At 31.6% G+C, this 24,153-nt stretch overlaps 6 protein-coding genes and 1 long non-coding RNA gene across 7 annotated transcripts; 4 read left to right on the top strand and 3 right to left on the bottom strand.

Annotated features, from left to right (window-relative positions):
* The first annotated feature begins 122 nt into the window (after positions 1-122).
* Positions 123-2,028, top strand: LOC128393460 (uncharacterized). Its single transcript, XM_053353643.1, has 3 exons — positions 123-1,093; positions 1,164-1,304; positions 1,379-2,028. The coding sequence occupies exons 1-3, from the start codon at positions 1,018-1,020 to the stop codon at positions 1,609-1,611; spliced, it is 450 nt and encodes a 149-aa protein (XP_053209618.1). The 5' UTR covers positions 123-1,017; the 3' UTR covers positions 1,612-2,028.
* Positions 2,029-2,686: 658 nt separating this feature from the next.
* Positions 2,687-7,338, bottom strand: LOC128393454 (ER degradation-enhancing alpha-mannosidase-like protein 1). Its single transcript, XM_053353638.1, has 6 exons — positions 6,491-7,338; positions 5,163-5,896; positions 4,286-4,925; positions 3,764-4,212; positions 3,302-3,398; positions 2,687-3,216 (listed from the first exon to the last, which is right to left on the bottom strand). The coding sequence occupies exons 2-6, from the start codon at positions 5,558-5,560 to the stop codon at positions 2,908-2,910; spliced, it is 1,893 nt and encodes a 630-aa protein (XP_053209613.1). The 5' UTR covers positions 5,561-5,896; positions 6,491-7,338; the 3' UTR covers positions 2,687-2,907.
* LOC128393461 (uncharacterized) lies at positions 6,095-6,876 on the top strand. The gene is made up of 2 exons (XR_008326156.1): positions 6,095-6,250; positions 6,401-6,876. It is a non-coding gene; the product is annotated as an uncharacterized LOC128393461 (long non-coding RNA).
* A 713-nt stretch (positions 7,339-8,051) lies between the features above and the next one.
* Positions 8,052-18,050, top strand: LOC128393508 (polyphosphoinositide phosphatase-like). The gene is made up of 12 exons (XM_053353692.1): positions 8,052-8,328; positions 8,751-8,904; positions 8,984-11,656; positions 13,608-13,755; positions 13,927-14,347; positions 15,199-15,257; positions 15,718-15,984; positions 16,839-17,167; positions 17,248-17,311; positions 17,382-17,501; positions 17,563-17,696; positions 17,754-18,050. The coding sequence occupies exons 2-12, from the start codon at positions 8,836-8,838 to the stop codon at positions 17,856-17,858; spliced, it is 4,389 nt and encodes a 1,462-aa protein (XP_053209667.1). The 5' UTR covers positions 8,052-8,328; positions 8,751-8,835; the 3' UTR covers positions 17,859-18,050.
* A 321-nt stretch (positions 18,051-18,371) lies between these two features.
* On the bottom strand, positions 18,372-19,502 carry LOC128393507 (tigger transposable element-derived protein 6-like). Its single transcript, XM_053353691.1, has one exon. It carries the CDS (start codon positions 19,500-19,502, stop codon positions 18,372-18,374), a length of 1,131 nt encoding a protein of 376 aa, XP_053209666.1.
* A 423-nt stretch (positions 19,503-19,925) lies between these two features.
* On the top strand, positions 19,926-21,341 carry LOC128393455 (X-box-binding protein 1-like). Its single transcript, XM_053353639.1, has one exon. It carries the CDS (start codon positions 20,172-20,174, stop codon positions 20,883-20,885), a length of 714 nt encoding a protein of 237 aa, XP_053209614.1. The 5' UTR covers positions 19,926-20,171; the 3' UTR covers positions 20,886-21,341.
* Positions 21,342-21,354: 13 nt separating this feature from the next.
* LOC128393456 (uncharacterized) lies at positions 21,355-23,835 on the bottom strand. The gene is made up of 4 exons (XM_053353640.1): positions 23,596-23,835; positions 22,900-23,456; positions 21,985-22,313; positions 21,355-21,892 (listed from the first exon to the last, which is right to left on the bottom strand). Exons 2-4 carry the CDS (start codon positions 23,043-23,045, stop codon positions 21,660-21,662), a joined length of 708 nt encoding a protein of 235 aa, XP_053209615.1. The 5' UTR covers positions 23,046-23,456; positions 23,596-23,835; the 3' UTR covers positions 21,355-21,659.
* Between the last annotated feature and the right edge of the window lie 318 nt (positions 23,836-24,153).

Raw genomic sequence — 24,153 nt, 5'->3', positions numbered from 1 at the left:
AGATGATGATGAAGATAATTAAATAAGAAGAAAACAATTGAGAATAACAACTCTCCCTAACATAGAAAATCAACTAATCATGATAACGAATAATTTACATAATAAAGAAAACGAAAGTTAAATTTCTAATTGTGAACATTTTCTTTTTGATTGATGAATTAAAATTAACTAATTTCAAAGAAAACAAGAACATCAATCATTTCCATTAACTTGTTTATCCAATATTCTGTTTCTCTGTTGTTTATATGTTTCCAATTTCATCTAATGTCCAATTCACTGGTCAATCAATAGTAACCATCAATTAATTGCATGAGCTTTGATCATGTTTATTTCCACTGATCATCAAGTAATCATCAAAATTAATTACTCATCTTTAACTTGCAACAATTAAATGATTAACTTTCTGATTACAAAATCTAAAAGTTTTTCCCTTTCCCTTTTCTTTTAATTGTAATTACTTTTGCTGTCTGATGATCCCAACGTAGTTTTTTCATTAGAAAACAATTAGACAACAAGAGATATTTTTCCAAACAATTAACTTTTTCTTAATTTTAAACATTTAATTGTTATTTTGATAAGTTATTGTCTAACAATGTTTATTTTTGCTGCTCAGTTTCAAGGATAGATTTGTATTGGAAATTATCATTGTTTAATTGTTGATTGTATCTTTTCATTAATCTTTAATTATCATCACAATTTTTTAAACATTAAATCAGTAATATGATGATAATTGTTGCTACGAGATTATGAGATTACTTTGGATAAAAATAATCTATTGATTACAAATTAAATGTGTCATTAGATTAATGGATCAATTTATCTGATTAGTATTGACCAATTTTTCTGGTTAACTGGGACTCTTATTACGTGACAATTATCAACCTAATCGAATCAGATTCGAATGGTTCTATGCACATTCGATGGGTCAACAATTTGATTCAGTTCTTCAATGATATCAAGTGATAATTGCTGAATAGATTGAATTTAAATTGTTCCAACTATTTCGAGGAAAATTAAATGAACATGAGTTGTTACCAGAAATTCACATTTCGACAAATAGTTTTTCTGTTATCATTAGATTTCATATCTTCAGGTAAGTTTTTTCATCATTTCGAACTGTAATTAGTCAACTAATTGCTCTTGAAAAATGGTTAATTATCTAGTGAATGGGCTACCCTGTTATTCGTGTATAAGTACAACTGTCCAACCCTCGCCCATTTGTGTGAATCCTCCTCGAAATGGTTCAATCGAAGGGTTCGACCTTTGTGATGGCTCTTATTGTACCAAAATTTGGGGATTTTTAGGTTTGTCTGGTTGTTCAATTTTTGGTTAAATAAGTTTAAACTAAATTATTGGTTAATTGTTATGGTATATTTAGATGATGGGACATCAATTGTGATTCGAGGTTGTTCAGAGACGATTCATTCATCATGTAACCTTGAACGGATCAACTTGAGGCACGATTTTAGTTTACAATTACCAGATCGTTACTTCAAATCGGGTTGTGTAAAAGTTTGTCGTTGGATGTTATGTAATCAATCATCAAAATTAAGGATCCAAACAATTTATATAATTCCTTTCTTCTTAATCAGTCTCTGCCTGATAATCTAGAGATTCAGTTGACGATAAACATGATAAAATCACACACGAATCACGATTTCTTATGAAAACACTGAAGAAGAACCTATTGTGTCCAGTCTCGAATAGACAAAAGCACAACCAACGACCATTTCGGGTTTACAGTGTATCGAAAGCGATACAAGTGTAATCAACCATATAACTTGTAATTTTATTCCCCAATTTAGTCCACAAGGTACTCGCGTCAATGATGTGAATCCTCATACAATTTTGGCTGAAATGCTGATCACTTCAACTTTTGATCCAAAAGAAGCTGAAACATTAAGTCGATTGAATAACGAAAAATTGTAAACCAGAGTTAATTGTTTATCGCTTGAACAAATATCATGCCTATTATTTCATTAACGCTGTTACTTAACAATTAATTAGGAATCTTTCATCAATTTGTGCTTATCCTCATCTCTTTAAGTTCATCAATTGATAAATTGTCTGTATAGAATTGATATTTATATTAGTAATCATCTATTTATAAATATTTTTCTATCATCAAATCACTTATGCATGTAATTAGTTTAATTTTTTATTAAACGATTATTTTGTACGATCAGATTAACAATATTCGTTTATCCTCATCACCATCACTCATATAACAGTTCAGCTGATTATATCTTATTCAGTATAATGAATTTCAAGCAAACAGCATTTCAAGAAAGTTTCATCACAATTAAAGTTGCAACTTTTTTACCATGTTAAACATGGAGATTCAATCGTAAACCAAAGAATCTTGATTAGTTTATGCAATCTATTGTCTCTTACAATTCATAGTTACATTGCCTTGAATTCGTAAATTTTAATTGATTAGAATCAACTGATCGGCTAGTAGCCAATGGCTGCGAACATATTTTGATCTGTTAACTGGATTAACGAAGTTCGAGAAAAAAAATGAGAAACATGAAGAGTTGAACAAAATATTATCGATTGAATCAAAGAATTAAATTTTTGATTTTCGATTTTTCCTGCTCTATTGTTTTAATAGAAAACAATTTGCACATATTTCTAATAACTTGATTAGGATCGCATACGAATCAGTCAACGAAACAGATAAATATATGGATCAACGTTGAGTGATCATGTTGATCATCTAACTTGTTGTTAATATCATTATTTGTTTCTCAATTAAATAATAATACAAATCTTAGTTTGAAACATTACACATTATGTATCACATTATTAAAATACATTGAAAGTAAATCATAAATCATAAAAAAATAGATTCACAATTGTTATGATCTGATTTCTTATCAACTATTTTTTTTTCAACAATTTAAATTAAACCTCTGAACGTAAGGCATGAATTACTTGATGAAGATAATTATTCTTAATTGGCAACATGTAATGTCTCTCTTGATTAATTTTAAGGCATGATTTAGTTGAATGATTAGTATCCAATGGTAGATTATTGTTATATTCATCTTGCATATTAGATGATGCGGATGATGAAGATGAATCGTTTACAAATTTGTCCACATCTTCCCAGGCTTTTCTGCGATATCTCCATGTAACTGGAAAAATATGACCTTCGGTACTGAAGATGAATTTAGCAGCATCTCTATTTAAAGGATTGTCAGTGTCAAAGAGCTGCAATTCAAAATTGAGACAAAATTTTAATTAATTATCAAGAGTAATTAAAAGATACAGGTAACCTCATTTCCAATCAACTTACAAGATAAAGATATTTACAGGTTTCGCTGAGGAAAAAACTTTCCATTCGATCTTCGAGACTTTTATCTTGAACATTATGGATCGTCGCATATCCACATCTAATTGAAAGAAAAGAAAAGCAATCAGTTAATTGAATATCAAATTAGAGAAATAGTTTAGCTTGTGGACTATTTATTAGTCGATTATTATTGAGTCCCAATCGATTTTACCAATCAGATGAGAATCAACCATTATAATTGTTATCATACTTCCTGATTTCAAATTTTTCAATTGATTCAATTTATTGATATTATCTAATTGTCTTGGTTAATAGACGTAAGATAATTCAAAGGTTAATGACTTATTTTCATGAAATTAATAATTAATTGGAGTATCGATTGATTGGTTAATCTTTCTTTCTCCTGAATAAAGGTTAAAATTTAGGTCAAATTTGGGTTGAGATCAACTCGATAAAACAACTCACTCTGCTTTCGTATGATTTTCAAGACTTGTTAGAATGTCTTTTCCAACGTGTAGGTAGAACGGATTTTTAGTGGCCTGATACAATAAATAAGTTGATTCAATAAGTTCTGGTCGAAGTGGATAAAAATATAAATCCGGACTTGAGTGTTGCCAATTAAATCTTTCTGGTAAGGCACCAAATCTTTTCCAGATTGCGTAATAAAGAGCGTGGGTACAAATGGCCTCTTCAATGTCACCATTTAGAACCTGAATTCCGGCAAAGGCAGCTTGTAATGAGTCAATCCAAAGGGTTGACGTTCGTCCATCAATCATATTAACATTTACATAGACTGGATGATTACCAACTCCTTCGTTACATTCATCACGTCCTCGTCTTAGGTAACGTTTAATCAATCGATAGCTTTCATTGAACATTCTGAGATCTTCTTGATTACCGAAAACAATATAAGACTATAAAGAATAATGAAAAAGAAAATGGATAAAGTTAATTGTAAGAATTGAAAAGGTTATCGAACATCATTACCTTTAGTAGATATTCATAGAATGAATCAAGACCAGCTCCAACTCCGCTCATCTTACCGACCCATTCACCCGTTTCAACGTCAATCACATTACCAAGTAGACCAGTATTTTCTGACCTTAGGTACCAAAGAGTTCGAGCTGCTCGACGAGCGACACTCTCAAAAACTGGATCACCCAAAAGACGACTTAAAATACCAAATTCAAGAAGCAAAGAACCCGCACCAGCGGTACAAGTTGAGGTTGCACACCAATCACAGTCTTGACTGGTTGGAACTCCGTGTCGTAAATTGACCCTTGGATAAGGTAAACCAGTTGAACTATTACCAAAAGCGGGAAGTAAACGAGTGGCCAAATCATGAGCAAGATCTATTAGCTGACCATTATAGCCGAAAGGTTTAATTGATCCAAAAGGTTTATCTGGATCCATGATAAGTAAATGAGCGGAAAGTAGACCACCTAAAAGTCGTATATTGGCCTCGAAAACTTGAACAATAACATCTTTATCAAAGGAAACCTGATCGATAACCAATTGAACGGCTTTCTTAAATTCTGAAACATTTCCCATGATCGCCAAAGTATCCAAAGTATCGACTAGAGTTAAGGAATAATTACCAAGAACATCATTAATGTTTATATTAGACCTGATGAAAGAAGAAACCAAAAAAAAAATTAGCATAATAAACAAAATTAATTGGAAAATCAATAAGAAAGGAGAAACAATTAACATTTTCACTGTGGAAATTTGTAACCAGCAATCAACCAATAGATTAATGATATCGAATTGTTGATCATTGTTACCATTGGTTTAGGAGGAAAAGGTTCAATTGAATGTGAATCCATTGGAATTGATTTCACTTGGATTAATCAGTTAAACTCACGGATTTAATATATCGGGACCTCTGCCAGTACAAAGGATCGGATTAAGCTCATCTTGTGGGAATGCATATTTCATGTAACTATCATAACCAAATTGAAACATTTCTCGAGTTTTTTGAAGCATTTCAAGTCTTAGTGATTCGGAAAATGTTGCATATTTCCTATCATATTTTCCAGGTCGAGATAGAAAAATAGATAAACCATGAGTGGTAGATTCTTGGTGTGAAAGTGTCCGAGTAAATGAAACATTATCTGATTGGGTTGTCGATAAATTATCACCATTAAATTGTTCTCGCTGTTGATAAGCTTGTATCACAATAAGAGGTAAGGCTAAAAGGATGAAGCTTAATAATTTCAATGGTTTTCCATCTTCCATTTGATTTTGTGGTGTAGTTACCATGATAATCGATTCAATGAAAATGAATATGGTGATGTAAACATGAGAAAAGAGAGAGAGAGAGAGAGTGAAAATAAAAATAAAAACAATTGATTTTGAAGAGATGACAAAATAGAAACACACAAAACGATCCAAATATTAATTTTGCCGAATGATTAGAAATAAGAAGATAAAATATATATATGATTAGATGATCTCCAAAGGGCCAGTTATTGATTAGTTGATTGATTGGAAACTTTTGCTTAATTTAATCTTCTTCTTTTCTTTGTTTTGGTCAATTGTTATCATGAGAATGAGGTAAAGTTGAACTGAAGATTTTCAACCAAAAGCCATTGGAAACTGTTGGTAAGACCAAAGAGTTAAAATGGTAAACATTGAGATTAACAGAGTTACAATTCACATTATTAATTTAGAATTTAGTATTAAATAATAGAAAGTAATTAATTTAAAACAGTTACAAATTAGAAAATGAAAAGTCAACAAACCAAAAAGTCTCAAAAAGAGAAAGAGAGAATTTTTTTTCTCTTTCTTTTTCTTTCCCTTCTGTTTGTTGGCACAAAAACAAATGTCACGTGAGAAGCGCTTCTTTTCAATCAATAGAATTGATTGTTGATCCTAATTAATTTCTTCTCCTTTAGTTTCTAATTGTTGTAACAATGTGAATAGACGACAATCAGTTGATCATCTTTTCAAGTGAGTTATACAATCAAAAGCAAATAAGAAAAGAAGAAGAGAAAAAAAAATGTAAACAAAGAGATTGAAATGTAAACCGATCTCATTAAGATGATGAATTAATTGTTATAAATATTTTCTTTCTGTTTCTCTCTCTCTCTCTCATTTTAGATTAATTAATGTAACTGATTCAAGATAATTATGGTACTATTTTGGTTAATGGACAGTTAATTAAATTGGATAAAGAAATTGGATACTCACCGTTTTGTTCAATTTGATTGTTGGACTTTCATCAATGTTAATCACTCCATAGGTTTAATTGTGTTTCTATAGTTGTAAAGGTGATTTTGTTTTATGACAATTGGTAATGTTAACACTATCAACAAATGAGCTGTCTATCAATTAGATTAACTTTAACATGATTAGTGATCAACAAAAGGTAAAGATAATTGTGTATTAAGATTTCCTGATAAACAAGGAAAATGGTGATGGTTAATTGTTTTGGTTAATCCTTTTCAAATGGTAAACAGGTTCAATCAGGTAAGTGTTTCTTTCTGATAGTAAATAGCTGACAAAAAATATCACTAATTGTAATCAAATTTGGTTAACCAAGGAAAAGTTGTTTTAATAATGGTGATTTTCATTTATTCATGATTAATGTTTAGATTAATTATCCAAACAGAAAGAATCAGATCAATTTGAAAGAAGATAATAGAAATGAAAAAAAAGAATGAATCAAGTTTTTCGTTTTATGTGTATTCGATTGTAATTGTTTTGGTCTTGTGATATTCGTTCAAAGCCTATTGGCCAAGATCTTTACCGAATCTTGATTGTTTGAATCCACCAAACGGAGCGGAAACATCGGTCTTATTGTAGAAATTGTCAAAACAAGTACCGGCTACGATTTTCTTATTAACAAAGAGCTTTGTCCAAATCTTTGGTCAATACGCCTGAGGCTAAACCGTATTCGGTTGCATTAGCTCGAGAGATCACCGTCATCGAATCTGGAAATGACCAAATGATTCCTCTTGAGCGATGAACATTTCATCGGTCACTTCGGTGAATATTATTTGTTTGAAAAATACTGAGCTCATGGCGATTCTAACCGCTTTGTCCAAATCAGCATCGGAGAAAATAAGTTCCAAGTTCGAGGAAAACTTTCTTCAAATTCGAGATGGCACAAACTCTCATAATCTCCTTACCAATAGGCGTCGATCCAATGAATCCCAATTTCCTAATACCTGGATGATTAACCATCGCTGAACCAACAATCGACCCTGATCCTGAGTACCACATTGAAGACTCCGGGTGGCAAATCAGCTTTGACCGTTAACTCTGCAAGTTTAAGTGCTGTTAAAGGTGTTACATATGAGAATAATTTCAGGGTGTGATGATACCACAAACACCAAGAGGCTCACGTTTGAATTACGACTGGACAAGTCGAGTGACATCCAGTGATCCAGTTCCAGATTTAAAGCAATCCATCGGTAACCTCTGACCTAAAGATTGATTCTCAAATTGCTTTGATTGGTTTAACAATTGATTCCTCTTCTTCACTTGTAAATTCAATCGCTTGTGTACTTTCACTGGACCCCAATTTAGACGCTACAATCATCTTACCCGAACTGACCAATTGATTTTGAAGAGATGACAAAACGATCCAAAAAGAGAAAGAGAGAGTTTTTTTTTCTCTTTCTTTTTCTTTCCTTTCTGTTTGTTGACACAAAAACAAATGTCACGTGAGAAGCGCTTCTTTTCAATCAAGAGAATTGATTGTTGATCCTAATTAATTTCTTCTCCTTTGTTTCTAATTGTTGTAGTAGTGTGAATAGACAATCAACAAATGAGTTGTCTATCAATTAGATTAACTTTAACATGATTAGTGATCAACAGAATCAAAAATAGAAATGAAAAAAAGAGAAAATCATTTTCTTGGTTAACTTGTTTTTCTCTCTTTCCAAAGAGCCAAAAGAAACTCACATTTGGAACTTGTTGTTCTCTTAATTATTTAAATTCTAAATGATTTACAATTAATTAATTTATTATTATCTCTTTAATTCTTATAGTTATTCATGACTAAGTTCGATTGCTCCATTTAGGTGAGTTAATTTCCAATTTGATCAAATTGTCTCATTTCTTTTCTTTTTTTGTTTACCTTTTTGCTTTTTATCTTCACTCTCTTCAAATATCATCTAAATGTTTCTCTTATTGTGATTGTGATTGTGATTTATTTTTCGGTTAATTGTCTCCATTTGAATGATTCTAATTGTTTAGTATTTACATTAAATTGCTAAATAATTTAAAACAATTTATTTCCTCATCGATTTCAGGTTACCCAATATCTTCAATGGGTGTTTGTTGTCAGCCTATCAGCTGTTATGATGATCACAATTTGCATTAACATTGATTGATTGATTTAAATGATTAATTTATGTTTGATAAATTATCTTCTAATTGTTGACTAATAATCAATTGATGATTGTGAAATATTGTTTTCATTTCTCTTCTTCTTCTTCTTTAGGAACCTTTTTTTTGTCACCATCAAGACCAAATCATTTCTCCAAATGAACAATTGTCAAAATCTAATTTGATTGGTAATTCTTACAATGACTTTGACTGTGGACAATTTGATAATTAGTGGAGTTCAAAAGATTGTACTTTATGAGACGAAAGCGGTAAGTGTCTAATATCAAGTTTCTTGTAATTGAATTCTCATTCTTTGATTCTAATAATTTGTCCATTCTATTTATACAGAGATACTTCATTGTCGGTTCTAATAGCGCTGGGACTACATTTCGAGTGATTAAAATTGATCGAACCGAACCTAAGGATCTTGTTCTTACTGATGATGGTGTTAAATACAATAAGAAAGAAATAACTGAATTATTGGCTCGAATTACCAATGGAAATAAAAAGAAAACACCACAAACACCAAATCGTATCTCCGCTTATGGGATTTTTGGTTTCATCCGATTTCTTGAAGGTTATTATATGATTCTAATAACAAAGAGACGGAAAATCGCTCAAATTGGACATCATAATGTTTACAAAATACTGGACACAAGTATGATCTATTTACCAAATGACACAGAGAAAAATAATCCCGATGAATCAAAGTACTTGAAAATGTTTCAAAATGTTGATCTTTCCAGTAATTTTTACTTCAGTTACAGTTACGATTTAACTCATACTCTTCAATACAATTGGATGCCTTATAATTGTAACCATCAATTTCGTAAGCGACCTGATCAAACTCTTTGGGAAGGTAAATTGGAAGAGGAACAAGGACCATCATTGAACATTGAAGCCATTCGAACTCAACCCAATTGGAAATTTGTCTGGAATGAATATCTTCTTTCTCGTGTCGATCTTCATCCCGATTGGCTTTTGTACATAATCCATGGTTTTGTCAGTCAAACGGACATTTGTGTCTTTGGTCGGCCAATTTATTTAACTCTTATTGCCCGTCGATCAAAAAAATATGCTGGCACCCGATTCCTTAAGAGAGGAGCCAATTTAGCCGGTGATGTGGCCAACGAAGTAGAAACGGAACAGATCGCTTTTGATGCTTCCCTTTCTTCACTTAACGTTGTCAAATATACATCGTTTGTTCAAATTCGCGGTTCAATTCCGTCACATTGGTCGCAGGATAGTTTTAAAGTCGTTCCTAAACCGGCGATTCAATTGGACTTTGTTGATCCTTATTTTCAAACCGCTGGACGACATTTTAATGAACTTCTTTCTCGCTATGGTTCACCAATTGTTGTTCTTAATCTAGTCAAGAAACGAGAAAAAAAGCCACACGAAAGTGTTTTATCTCGAGAGATTAAAGAAGCGCTTCAGTATTTAAATCAATTTATTCCCTCGAAACATTCAATCATCTATATTGGCCTGGACATGGCTCGAATCAACAAATCAAAAGACGCTTCGGTAATGGAAAAATTATCCGACATTGGCTATCGAATGCTCAAATTAACGGGAATCTTTCAAAGTAAACAGTCCAAAAATTTACCCAATCCAAGTTTTCTCAATAAACTTGGCGGTGTGACCACTCCAACTGGTCAAGTCGTTCAAACAGGAATAGTTCGTGTAAATTGTGTTGATTGTTTGGATCGCACCAATACAGCACAATTTGCTCTTGGTAAATGTGCTCTCGCTTATCAACTCTACGTTCTTGGTGTCCTTCCAACGCCAACCCTTGAATTTGACACCGATACAATCAGAATGTTGGAAGAGATTTATGAAGATCATGGTGATACCCTTGCTCTTCAATATGGTGGCTCACAATTAGTCCATAGAATTAAAACTTATCGTAAAATAGCCCCACTTTCATCACATTCTCGAGACATTATGCAAACTCTTTCCCGTTATTACAGTAACACCTTTTCCGATGCCGATAAACAAGATGCCATTAATCTGTTTCTCGGTGTTTTTCGACCTAAACCCGAATCACCCTACATTTGGGATCTATCAACAGACTATTATCTTCATAATGGTGAAATTTTGGTAAAAAATTTATTCAATCCCTCACTGATTCCAATTACCCGATGGTGGGATGAAAAAGTAGCCCAAAGTTTACCTCGATCGTCATTAGAAATTTTCAAAGGTTGTCCTAAGAATATTTTCTACGATCCATCAATTGAAGATATCGACATGATGACCGATGGTTTCTCAGAACAGTATCGACCTCAAGATTTAACTGTCCTAGCAAATTATTTCCTCTTCGAGATAAGTCACACTGAGCGACACTTTATGCCAAATTGTACTGTTATTAAGGAGCACAGTCCATTTTTCGTTCGACAAAGGCCAAACAAACGAAAAGCATCTCTGCCAACCTCGAATGTCCTACCACCTAATCCATCAGTTTCTGGACATGTTTCAACTTCCTCATCCGATTCTCCAGATGAAGAGGGTGATGATGATTATTCCAGTGATGAAGACATGAGTCTCTTTGGTTACAAATATTCAGCTCCTTCCGTTTCCTCTGTTAGCTCAAAATCAGATTCATTTATCTACAATAACTTTGACACCATCGAACATGATTACGGTGTTTTATACGAATCACCCAAACCAGTGGACCTTAAATTGTACACTAAATATGTTGCTGATGGTCAATCTTCCGGTGAATTTGGATTGATTAAAAAATCCACCGATAGAAAACAATCAACAGGAAACTTGAATCAACTTGATGGAAAAATTCAACCTGTATTAAACATTCCATCTAGATTTGATTTAACTTTTAATCCACTTTCTAATCATCAATTTAACCTCAACATTTCTCAATCTAATTTAGCAACACAATCAATTTATGAACAATACGTTGCCAAGAAAAAAAATGGTTCCAATTATCCAGAATCGAAAACATTGGATTTTTATAACGATTACATTTCAACTGTTAACGATAAATCGTCTTATTTAAATTGTGGTTAAAAGTTGATCAAAAGATTATTTTTACACAATTTGCAATATTAATGTTTACAATTGATGAGAATCTTAATCAAAACAAAAGGAAAAGAAATAAATTAACTTGATTACCATTCGTTTTTTTCACTCTCAAGATGTCACCAGGTTCCAGAGGAAATCAGATTAACATGTTGATGAATACGAAATGAATTAATAACTTTATTTGTCGCGATCATCAATTCTATCATGAAAATCGTAACATTGACAATTGATGATTAATCTCAATTCGAATGAACTTTTTTTCCGGTTAAAATCTATCATTTTTATTAAGAGATCTAATCACTTTCGAGGTCTAATTTTAATCAATCAAAGAAACAAAGTCTGAACTTGTCACCGTGATGAGATTTTTGATCAATTTATCTCAACAGAATCAACTAAAAAAATGGCATTTCAATTACTATTGTTGATCAGAATCAAATTGGTAATAGATTTTAGTTGATTGGTTATTATTGTAATTTGGTCAACTGTTGATCCGTTAAATTGCGATTTATTATCAAAGACGAAGAAGATGAAGACTAGTTGAGTAATGATGAAGAAAAGAAAGAAAAAGATTAGGAATCAAAGAATAGAATGAAAATACTGAAAAAGAGAAGAAATAAAAGAGAGAGAAGAGAGAGAGAGAGAGAGAGAGAGAGAGAGAGAGAAAAGGATGAGGATAAAGAAGATGAAGAAGAAGACGGAAGATGAGAATTAATAAGATGATGATAATAGTGATGAGAAGATATGAAAGACATGATAGGAATTTTTCGCTAGTGAGTTTCGAGAAAAGATGTTGACATTTCATCTCATTTTATTCAAAGTTCTGATGATTAAGAAGATGGAGAAACCAAGGAAACCAATTATCCATATTCTCACTTCTTACCTCATCATCTAACCTTTTATCATCCTCATCATCTCCATTACTCCTTTTTTACATCTTCTCTCTCTCTCTCCCGACTTCCTATTCTAACAGGTTACCTCATCATCCCAATATCTTCCTTCCTCTTTTCTCATCATCCTCGATCATTTCTTTTCTTCTCTCACTCTCTCCCTCTCTCACTCACTCACTCACTCGCTCTTCTCCATTAAATCGATCCCTGGCTATGAAAGAAGAGCAAGAGATGATGATGATGATGGTGATTGGCATCATCACGAATAAAAAGACTTTCGAAAGCTAAGTTATGTTGCTTGTAAGGAATTCGAGCAAAAAAAAACTTCTCTTGAAAGTTTTCTTTTCTTTCCCAATTCAACATTCATTATCTATTCTCATAATTCAATCATGATCCATGATGATGATCACCATTAGAACTTGAACTTCGAATAGGTTAAAAATTCTTATCATTCCCATTGTTCAACAATCAACTATCAATTTATATATAATAATAATATGATATATAAACATAATGATTGCTCATCTAATCAATTAAACTAATCACTCACAATTTAACTTATTGATTACTTATTTGCTATGGAATATATTTTAAATCTATTAATAGATTTTTACCTTTTAACAGCATCTTAATTGTTGACAACGAGTCAAGTACAATTGAATGCGAGAAAGGTGAAATGTAAAATTGTTGATTAATTGTTTGAACATTAACCAATCATTACGAGTTTGTACATTGTCCATAGTCTATATAATCAAAATCGATTGCTCGAAACGCAGTCTCAATGTTATTTATTAATCAATTGAATAGACAACAGTTTAACCTGTTGAAAGTGATCCCACTCTCGATTTAACCTTCAATGTTAATCATCAAAGTTACAATTTGATTTACAAATTGTCATCAATTTTTTTTCTCCTTTCAATTAACTTGAAACTTTTTCCATTTTAATTTCAATTAAAATCTTACTATTGATGATTTTCTGATATATTTATCAAGCTTTTTCTTTGTTTGATCAATTGACAATTGATCAGTGTTTTTTTTTGTGTTAGTTAATCATCATGACCGGAGATTATGTTGAGTATAATTTCATTGGTAAATTAGTTACATTAGTTAAATCATGGAGAGGATCAAGGAAATTACTTGTGTTAATTGTTGCTGTTGCCCTTTTACTGGACAATATGTTATTAACTTGTGTTGGTAAGTAAATCAATTGATTGTTAATGATTAGAAATCAACAGAAACAAAACAAATTGAATGAAAATTTTCCATCACTTGTTAATTGTTTCATTTTGTTTTTTTTTCCTGTTACAATCTCATGTAAACTATTAATTGCGTTCAAATTGTTCCCTCTTAATTGTGATATCACAGTGCCAATTATCCCAGCATTTCTTTATGAGATTCATCACAATGAGAATCAAATTAAATCAAATGCCTCTCGATTACTATTAACAACAACAACGACCACAACTAATTCACCTCGAGAAGTACCAATACTTATACCTAACCAATTAAAAGGTAATAACAATAATAATAACAGAAACGATCAACATTCACATGGTGGTTCTGAATGTACTTGCCCATTAAATGAACAAACAACAACCTCTTCAAGTACATCATCCTCATCATCTTATGAAATACCATCAATGGAATCAATTACTCCAGAAAAAGAGGCCAAACAATTAAAACACAAAGAATTGGTTGATGAATCAACCGAAGTTGGAGTTCTATTTGCTTCTAAGCCAGTTATCCAAGCAATTACAAATCCTTTCATCGGACCAATGACCAATAGGTAATAAAAATCCTCATCACTTTTACCAGCGAAAATGTTATCAAAAATTAGATCAATTTTCACCCTTGGTTAAACCCTATTTACCCAATGTTAACTTGGGAATTGGCTGATAATCATAATTGTATAATTGTTAGACTGTTTCTATTATAATGATTATCATTATTTTCTTGGTAAAATCATCAATTAATGGTTAATAATATAAATCAAATTATAAGTTAAGTTTATCACATGAATAAGCATCTTAATGCCAACAACTATCATTCAGAGTTACCGTTAATCTGATATAATGATTGATATATTATATTATCATTATTATTATTATGAGAAGGGTAACTAACTGGGAGTGGAAAATATTATTATTATTATTATAGCCAGTAAAGTGCTAAAGGATAAGGATGATGACAAGGAAGATGAAAGTATAAGATAATAATAAAGAATCATCTTTATCCATGATGATTAACATAAAGTTACGTCGAACCAAAAAATAGATTTACCTTGATTAGAACTGATTTCATTTTCGATTATCATTATTTATGTTCTCTTTTTTTTCTTCTTCTACCTTTGCAATAATAGAGATAATGATGATGATGATGATGATGATGATGAGCATCTTCTCGTCTCCTTCGTCTTATCTTCATCAGCATCTTTATTCTCATATTATCAACATTGTTAATAGAAGATGATTCTTATTCATATTGAGATTATACTCTAAGATTAAAGATGATGGACAATTTTCAATTCTATTATCAACTTATTTCCATGTTATTACTTTACAATATTCATATTTATTCATGATAACTTTTAATTCTGTGGGTTGATTTTTATTATTATTATTATTATTCAATATTCAGAATTGGTTATTCAATTCCAATGTTTGCTGGATTCGTGATCATGTTTCTATCAACATTAAGTAAGTTCAATTATTTACATTGTTAACACAACGAGATTTTCAACCATCACATTGAAATGTTTTCATTTTGATTCCATTAATAATTGAATCCATAGGAAATTAATAATTACTACTGTAGATTTGTTAATCTATTAATTGTTAGGTAACAAAAGAAAATTAATCATTCATTAATTATCTCAATTTAATCTAAAAGATCAAAACCAATGGTTCAAATTGTAAATACATGGAATATGATTAATATTGATTATTAAATCAATTAAGTATTCGATAAGCTGGATTTAGATTTGTTTTTTTTTCTTTGTCGTCGACAATTAATTTAATTGCTTTTGTAATCTTTTTTTGGGGAACGACAGTTAATATTAATTATCGGCTTGATGGTCCAGTCTAATGATAAAAATAGTTGATTGTTGTTGATTAAGTGATTGATTGATTTGTTACTTTCTGATTGTCTTTTTTACAGTTTTTTCAGTTGGTAAATCGTATTCAACATTATTCATAGCTCGATCTCTTCAGGGTGTCGGCTCAGCTTGTACTTCAGTGGCTGGTATGGGAATGCTGGCTGAACGTTATCCCGATGATCGTGAACGAGGTAACGCAATGGCCATTGCCTTGGGCGGTTTAGCCTTAGGCGTTTTAATTGGCCCTCCTTTTGGTGGTATAATGTATGAATTTGTTGGTCGAGCATCACCTTTCCTGATCTTAGCCGGTTTGGCTTTATTAGATGGGAGTAAGTAGCTAATTAATCATAATCAAATTGATTGTTTTGTTCATTGATTTAACTGATCAAATGAGATAATTTGTTAAACAATGAAAGTGAATTAACGTTCTAATCGGATTAAGATGAATGAAAGGTGAGAACTTTTTTCTTGACGTTGTCTTTTTTTCTCATAGATAATCACAATTAAAGTGATCCAGTGATTCTTTCTACCTGTTGATTAATCTTTTGTTCATCATGTTGATTATTCAATAATCGCTCAATATTAAGTTTGATAGAAAATGAGAAAATGTTCTCTTCTTTTACTCTTTTATCTTTTCATCTGAATCAATCGATTTTTATATTTACATGGTGATGGAAAGTTAAGGAAGCAAAGAGAATTTCCAACTTAAGGTTCAATTCTAAAGAGATAGAACAAGATTTTCATGTTCGAATTTTCATATTATCATGGAAAAGAAAAGAGATAATGAGAGAGAAAGTGAGTGATTATAATGACTCTCATTTTCTTAAAGTTCCATGAACATGATTTTCTTTTCTTAATTTAATTGTACCTCTAAGAGAATGATAATGATGATGATCATTATTTTATATTCAATTTCCATCATAATAATGTAACTTAAACGTTGAAACCTTTCGATTGACATTAGAGTGAAATTGAGATTTACAATCGATCAAAGTCAATTAGTTGGAAGTCACTTGCATTTAGAAATCATTTTGATTGATACATTTAATTAAAGATGAATCAGTGAAGTAGAAGGAGAAAGTTGATTACCAAATTCAATGGAAAACTGATCAACTTATTAATGATAGAAAACACAAGTTGTAATGTTTTACCCTTTTCTTTTATCGAACTTGTTTTTGAACAGTTCTTCAACTTTTCGTCCTTCAGCCCAAAGTTTCACCCGATCCACAAGAAGGAGCCTCATTGTTAACCCTAATTAAAGATCCTTATATTCTGGTTGCCGCTGGTGCGATCACTTTTGCCAATGTTGGAATCGGTATTCTCGAACCTGCTCTTCCCCTTTGGATGATGGACACTATGGATGCTAAGAATTGGGAGCAAGGAGCTGCTTTTCTACCAGCATCCATATCATACTTGATAGGAACCAATGTTTTCGGTCCACTGGGACACAAAATGGGCCGATGGCTCGCATCGATGCTCGGGATTATCGCCATTGGATTTGCTCTGATTAGTGTAAGTGTTAATTTGCTTACCGATCAAAATTTTCATCACTTTTATTATCATACGAAAATTATAATTTCTTTATTGATTAGATACCGATGGCTAAAAGTTTGGACCAATTGATTATACCAAATGGTGTTATTGGCTTTGCAATTGGTAATATGTTTACTTGATTAGTTGTTTTCATCGTTAATTACTAAATTTGAGTTGAATTAAACTATATTAGGAATGGTTGATTCATCTATGATGCCAATGTTGGGATATTTGGTTGACATTAGACACAAATCAATTTATGGTAATGTCTATGCGATTGGTGATGTTGCTTTTTGTGTTGGATTTATATTTGGTAAGAGATTGTTTAATTGTCCATCTAATTGTTACTTACTAATTGTTAATCTTGTTTAAAGGTCCTTTTCTTAGTGGAACTATGCTTCGATTGTTTGGTTTCGAGGGATTGGTCACAATTACTGCCACAATTTGTTTTATTTTTGCTCCATTTATGCTACTTTTGAGATCCCCTCCAGCGATTGCTGAGAATCAGGTAATTAATTTAATTGACTATTTGGTGACAATTAACTAATTCTCATATTTTCCTTAGTCTATTTTACAAGATGTCGCAGTTAAATACGTTAATTACACCAATGAATTAACATCTGAAGAGGAGATGGATGTGAAAAAAAATGGATCACCTTTGGTTCCTTAATTGTTTTCTTTTCCTTGAAAGAATTAAATTTTAACCTTTCAATGGAAGAAGAAAAAAAAAATCTCAATTGCAACAATTTATCTGAAAAGAATTAAAATTAATTATAAAATTACTCGTTCTTCCCTAACTAATACTAATTGTAAAACCATTCAACAATATATTCATAATAAATAATGTCTGTGATTGATCAATTTCCGTGTTTTTATGTTGATAAACAATTAAATAAACAATTAAACCATTCAAATTGTCTCAAAATTCATTTACAATTAAATTAAACACAAAATTAAACAATTTGATATGATAACTTTTACTTTGGAAATTCAATCTCATTTCAAATGGAAAATTTTTAATTACAAAAAACAAATCGATTTTATTAATCTAATTGTATCCAAAAAGATTTTAAAAAAATCTAAACAATTAAATTAATTGAATTTCTTATACACTCAGTTGAAGGAAAGTTTTGTTATATTCATTTAAATGAATCAACACTATCGCCAGGTAATTGTGATTTTATTAATTACTTGGAAAAAAATGACATTTAGAGAAACAATTGATTATTGTTAATTGTTTGACCTTCTCCCAAGCTTGTTGGATCCATTCAAGTGCTTCTTTCAGTGTAATTGCTTTAGTTAAATCATCAACTTTTTCCTCTGTAGGAATTAGTTTTGCTAGAAAGCAATTAAGATGACCAAAATAGTGTTGTTTGAATGAATTGATTATCCCAGCATCTAAAGGTTGACAGTTACTCTTTGTGTTGACAGGTAAAAATATTATCTTTAAATTACAATATTTAGTTTGATCGGGAACATGATGAGCTTTACAATTGTCAATGAAGAGTAAAACTTTTTTGTTCTGTGAGATTAACTCTGAATTCCAGTCACTTAACCATTGATCAAACAAATCGGTTGTAATAGAAGCGTTTCTACTTGATTTATAATCGATATTGAATCTTTTTGTATCATAAAGTATTGTAGCCAGTGAATGAGGTTTGGCACTTTTACCGATAACAAGTGGATCTTTTTTTTCACCATTGATTCCAACACATAATAGAATCGTAACTCGATCTCTAACTGCCACTTTAACACCATTTTTATTTGCACCTTTAACATGATAAGATTTTTGATCAACCGATTTGAATTGAAGATCAATTTCATGGGCATTGTATATTGTATATTCAGGGTGAGCGTTGATGATTTCAGGTAATTCTTTTTCAAACCAATTGTTAATTTGTTCGGAATCAGCTGATTTATTAATAGCTTTACCTCTTGCTTTGTAGTAAGTCAAGTCAACTCTTTTTTTCATCTTTGCAAACCAAGTGTTACTCGCTTTAAACTCGATACCTTCTTTCCTTGCAATTGACTTTGCTTTGGCTTTAATTATTCGGTGATTTATTGGAAATCCTTTAATATTTGCCATAGAAACAAAGTCACTTATTTGTTTGTCCATTGATGATGTGCTTTCGTTAGGTAAACGAAAGTGTTTCTTGTAGTTGTCATTAAGAGATCGATATTTTGAACCATTTCTCTTTATCTTGGAAATTGTTGACGGACTAACACAATATTCTGAGGCCAATTGTTTACCACAAACACCAGAATCAATTTGATTTAATATACTTAACTTATTGGAAATTGCTAATTTACTCATTTTTTTCCAACAAACAATCAAACAGGAAAACAACAGTAATCAAGTTAATCGTCTGATATTTTGTTCTAGTCTGATTCTTATGTCGTTAGATGGCGTAAGTGGAAAAAAGATTTTCTTAGCTGAGTTGCTAGCCGAGTGGTCGGGACTCTGATCCACGGCGACATGGGCTCAATGCCGACTTGATTGTCCATCGGAAAAATTGTAAACCTCCCAATCAAAAATGTTGTAACCAAAAATGTGATGGCCCAGAAAAGTGCAATTAAGCTCCTCTAATCGGTCAAAAGGGCAAGAACAATAATCAACTTAAATGAGTGTAAATTCAATTGTCAAGTTTTCGATGGAAATGTGGAGATGGTCCCTGGTTCGAGATTGAAGCGACCCCTTGAGTTGGAGTTTTGGTTGATAAGTGAAAATGAAATTTAATCTGAGTCTTTAATCATTTTGATTATTATGTTATGTTTTCAATTATTTTTTAAGTGAAGTGTTTAATTAAATCATTAATTTATGATTTATTTTGTTGTTCCAATCACCTCTTAACCAATAAGTTAAAACCTTTTTTGGTTTGTAATTAATTAATTGGGGTTTTGTTTTCTTTTTTTGGTTTTTGTTCTCTTTGGTTTTGGTCATTTGTAATTGTATAGAAAAAAAAAAGAAATTTATTCAACCATTATGTTTGTTGACTCGTCATTGATTACTGGTGATGAATGCAATGGTAAACGGAAAAGGAAACGAGAGAAACTTGATCACCTTACGGAGGAGGAAAAAATGATGAGGAGAAAAATTAAAAATCGTCTATCAGCTCAAACGTCAAGGGATAAAAAGAAAAGAGTTATGTCTACATTGGAGATTGAATTGGCTTCTTTGGGTGCGGTCAATAAACGGCTGATGCAAGAAAATGGAGATCTTAAGAAAATGTTGGATCAAAGTGAGTCAAATCAACAGCGCATTTTATCCTTGGAAATGGAGAATAAATTTTTAAAAGAAAAACTTGATAATTTGGAGAAAATGATCATGAATAATAATAATAATCAAAAATCATCAAAATCAATTTCTGATATTGATAGTAGTCAATCTGAAAGATCATTGGATACCTCTTTTGAGCCAGCAGAGCTAATTAATGGATCTCAGCAGAAGAACCAAGAGGTAAACAAGATCTTGATGATCTGGACAAAACTATCAATTATTTCATTAATTGTGATGGTGAAGATATCATTTCTTGGTTATCATCTTCCTCCAATCAATTTTACCAAAACAACAACCTCTTATCCAATGATTCTGGTATCGAAGATGGATCTCAATCCAGTGGAACATTTTCCAGATTATTTCCCAAAACGGAAGAAACTGAAGGAGACAAAAAAACTATGGCTTCTATCAGGGACCTGATTACCTTTGATCATATGTATCATAGGAATAAAAGTCAATCGGTAGAAATATCGTCAATTATTCCAAATGACATTAACTCTCTCACAATTAACACCAATGTAAACACCAAACAAACTGAAATACCAACAACTACAAATTCAATTTCATCAATTTCAACCTCAACAATCAGTTCTCTCAGTAATCAATCATTACTGCAACCCGATGATTATGATGATGATAATTTCTTTTCCTCTGATTTACCAATGGAAACCATTTTTTTTGACGATTTATTCCCAGAACTTGGTTAATCTTTATTTATTTAATTCTGGATTTTTATTACTACAATTTATCTCAATTATTATTATCCACAAACAAAACCTCCAAATCACAAATTCCCCCCTCTTATAATTCATAATTATATGTGTAATCTATGAAAACAAAGTGTTAACAATTAACAAATGCAATTCAATGGTTGAATTTCATTCTGGTGTAAATTAATTAATTTTAATTTTTTGAACTTGAATTAAGTTTCTGGTGTGAAAATAATACAAACAATTATATTAATGAGAAGAATATGAAAAACCTAATCCAATGTTGGAAACAAAACAAAATGAGTTAAATAATAAGCAATTCAGCTAATCGATAATTAGAATCTAATCAAGTTGATTAAGAAGATGATGATTTAGTAGAATCTGATGTTGATTGTCTATTATGACAATTCAATTGAAAAGGTTAATTGTTACAATAAAGATAAATAAGTAAACATTCAAGATGTTGAAAAGAAATTGATTATGTTCATCTGAAAGAGTCAATTAAATCATCGGGTTCTGGGAATAGAATTGGTGATCGGTAATTGGCCCCCGTTGGCCGGTGATTTGCGAAATATTTTAATTTGGTCAACAATTCTTTGCGATCTTGTCCCTGGATATTATAAGCCAACCCGGTGGGGGAACTTGAACTCGAAGCGGCCGCAGCAGCGGCTCGAGTTGATATCTTTTTATCATCTTTGATATCGCTCACATTGAGAGCTGTTGAAGAGAAATTAAAATGATGATGATGATGACAATTAGTCGATTATATTAATATATTGATTAATTGGAATGGATCTTAATTTGTTTACCTGGAAATGATGGTGAAGTGTAAATTGGCGGAGTGTAGGTTGGAAGTGGAAGATAATTGGATATCGTTGGGTAGCTACGATAATCGGGATAATCGGCCAGATTAAGGTAATTGTAGTAAGGATTAATTCCGCCCCAGGGTCCAAGGGGTGAGACGGGAGTTAATCCACTGTAACTCGCTAAGCTGGACAGATATTGAGAGTAAGGTATCGCCGCGGCGGCTGAAACGGCCGCTGAAGGTGCGATTGAATTACTTAGACTTGAAAGGGAAAGAGGATAAAGTCCAGTGAGTGGGGATGTTGATGATCCAAAGTTTGAGAATGGTGATAATCTAATTGTGATAAGAGAAAAGGAAATTAATTAATTTCTATCTAAATAGTTACAAAACAATCATCACACACACTCACAAATTATGATGACGCAATCAACGTCACAATTTACATCATCATCAAATTAGTTGTATGATGAAAGACAATTAATCTGTTCTCATGAAAATAAAACATCAGAGTAAATTGCATACGTAACAATTTAAAGATAATTTAAGCTTAAATGCTTGATTTCATTTGATTCGATCACAATTTATTAGATCAACTAAATCAGTTGGATAATCTGACAATTTATCAAGATAATTCTAACCTCAGATAAGTAATCACAATGGATTAAGATACATTTGATTTTAATCCCTTTCAATTGGCAACTTATATAATCTCATGGTATTAACAAGGATTATTACAATCAGGTGAATATTTAATTGTAATTGTATTCAAAGGATAGAGACAATTGATGAAAAAGTAATTAGCAATTAGTAATTCCAAGTGAGCAGAATCAAGGAAATACGATTAATTTAGATTATCAATGGAAACTAGTGTTTGTTGATCAATTGGTTCTTCATGATTAATTGTTAAAAATGAACTTACGAAACCGGAAATGGGACATAATGCCGACGACGATTTCTCATCATCATGTAGAGTAAACGATTGAATAAACCAGCTGAAGCCTCGGGCATTAAAAGAGCACAAGCTAAAGAGATTATCAATGAACGGTAAATGTATTTCGATCTCATGGTTTGATTTTCAATTGGATCTAATTAACTATTGAACTTTTTCAATTTTCCAATTGATAACAATCAATATTTCACTGGACACAAAGTGGATAACACAGAGAGAGAGAGAAAATGTCGATTACAATTCACTTTTAGAATTCACTTGACTTTTTATCGTTAGAATTTTGGAGAAGAAAAAAATTGAAACGATCTGAGTGAAACTTAGAAACGAAATCCCGTTTAATGGGGCTGGTCACTCTTTTTATAAAGGGTCATACACCACTGATTTCGAAGATCAAGGTTAAGCTCATCTTCTTAATCATCTTCACAATCATCAACATCATCATAATCACCAACAGCCAAAAAAACAAGAAATGTTTCCCTCCAATGGTCAAAGGTTAACTCCAACCGACCAATGCATCGATGGTCAGTCTAATTGAGAGAGAGAGAGAGAGAGAGAGAGAGAGAGAGAGAGAGAGAGAGAGAGAAATCATAATGAATACTAAAACTCAGGTAGCAATTTAAATGACACATTTTAACATGATAATCAACATCGATTAAAATAATTTACTCTTCATCTTGTTGACCATCATCACTTGGTGATAACAACTATCCCTTTGGTAACCTTAATGATTACAGGGTCTCTTCATGGATTTATGATTCCAACCAACTGACCCTCTACTAAAACCGACTGTCCACTCAACTGAACCAAAGCTTCAAGAAAATAATAGCAAACTCATGATTAAGATTATCATTTTCACCGGTGAGCATTTAACAGAATTGTGGTTACCAATTGTTATTTTCATGATAACAATTAACAAAATCGCAGGGAAAAGTTTCTCATGATCATTTGTATATGAAAATTTTACCGTTACCATAAGATTATCATGATCAGTGTTTTCTTGTTATAATTACAAGTTTAATTGTGATTCGATTGTTGTTTTTGTCCTAAATTATAGTGAATTAAACAAGGGACATCATGTTGATTAAGTCTAACGGTGATAATGGTAATGGGTTTAGAGTAAATAACGGAAATGATAAGTCGCTGTACAATTAGAGCAGTTCAACAACAACAATTAGAGCGATTGATTGTTGGCTAAAAGAAGATGATTATAATAAGGAAAAAGGG

This window comes from Panonychus citri, unplaced genomic scaffold (assembly GCF_014898815.1).
Source record: "Panonychus citri isolate SS breed McGregor unplaced genomic scaffold, ASM1489881v1 Contig00138, whole genome shotgun sequence".
Classification (NCBI taxonomy): Eukaryota; Metazoa; Arthropoda; class Arachnida; order Trombidiformes; family Tetranychidae; genus Panonychus; species Panonychus citri.
This window is presented reverse-complemented; position numbering and strand designations above follow the sequence as displayed.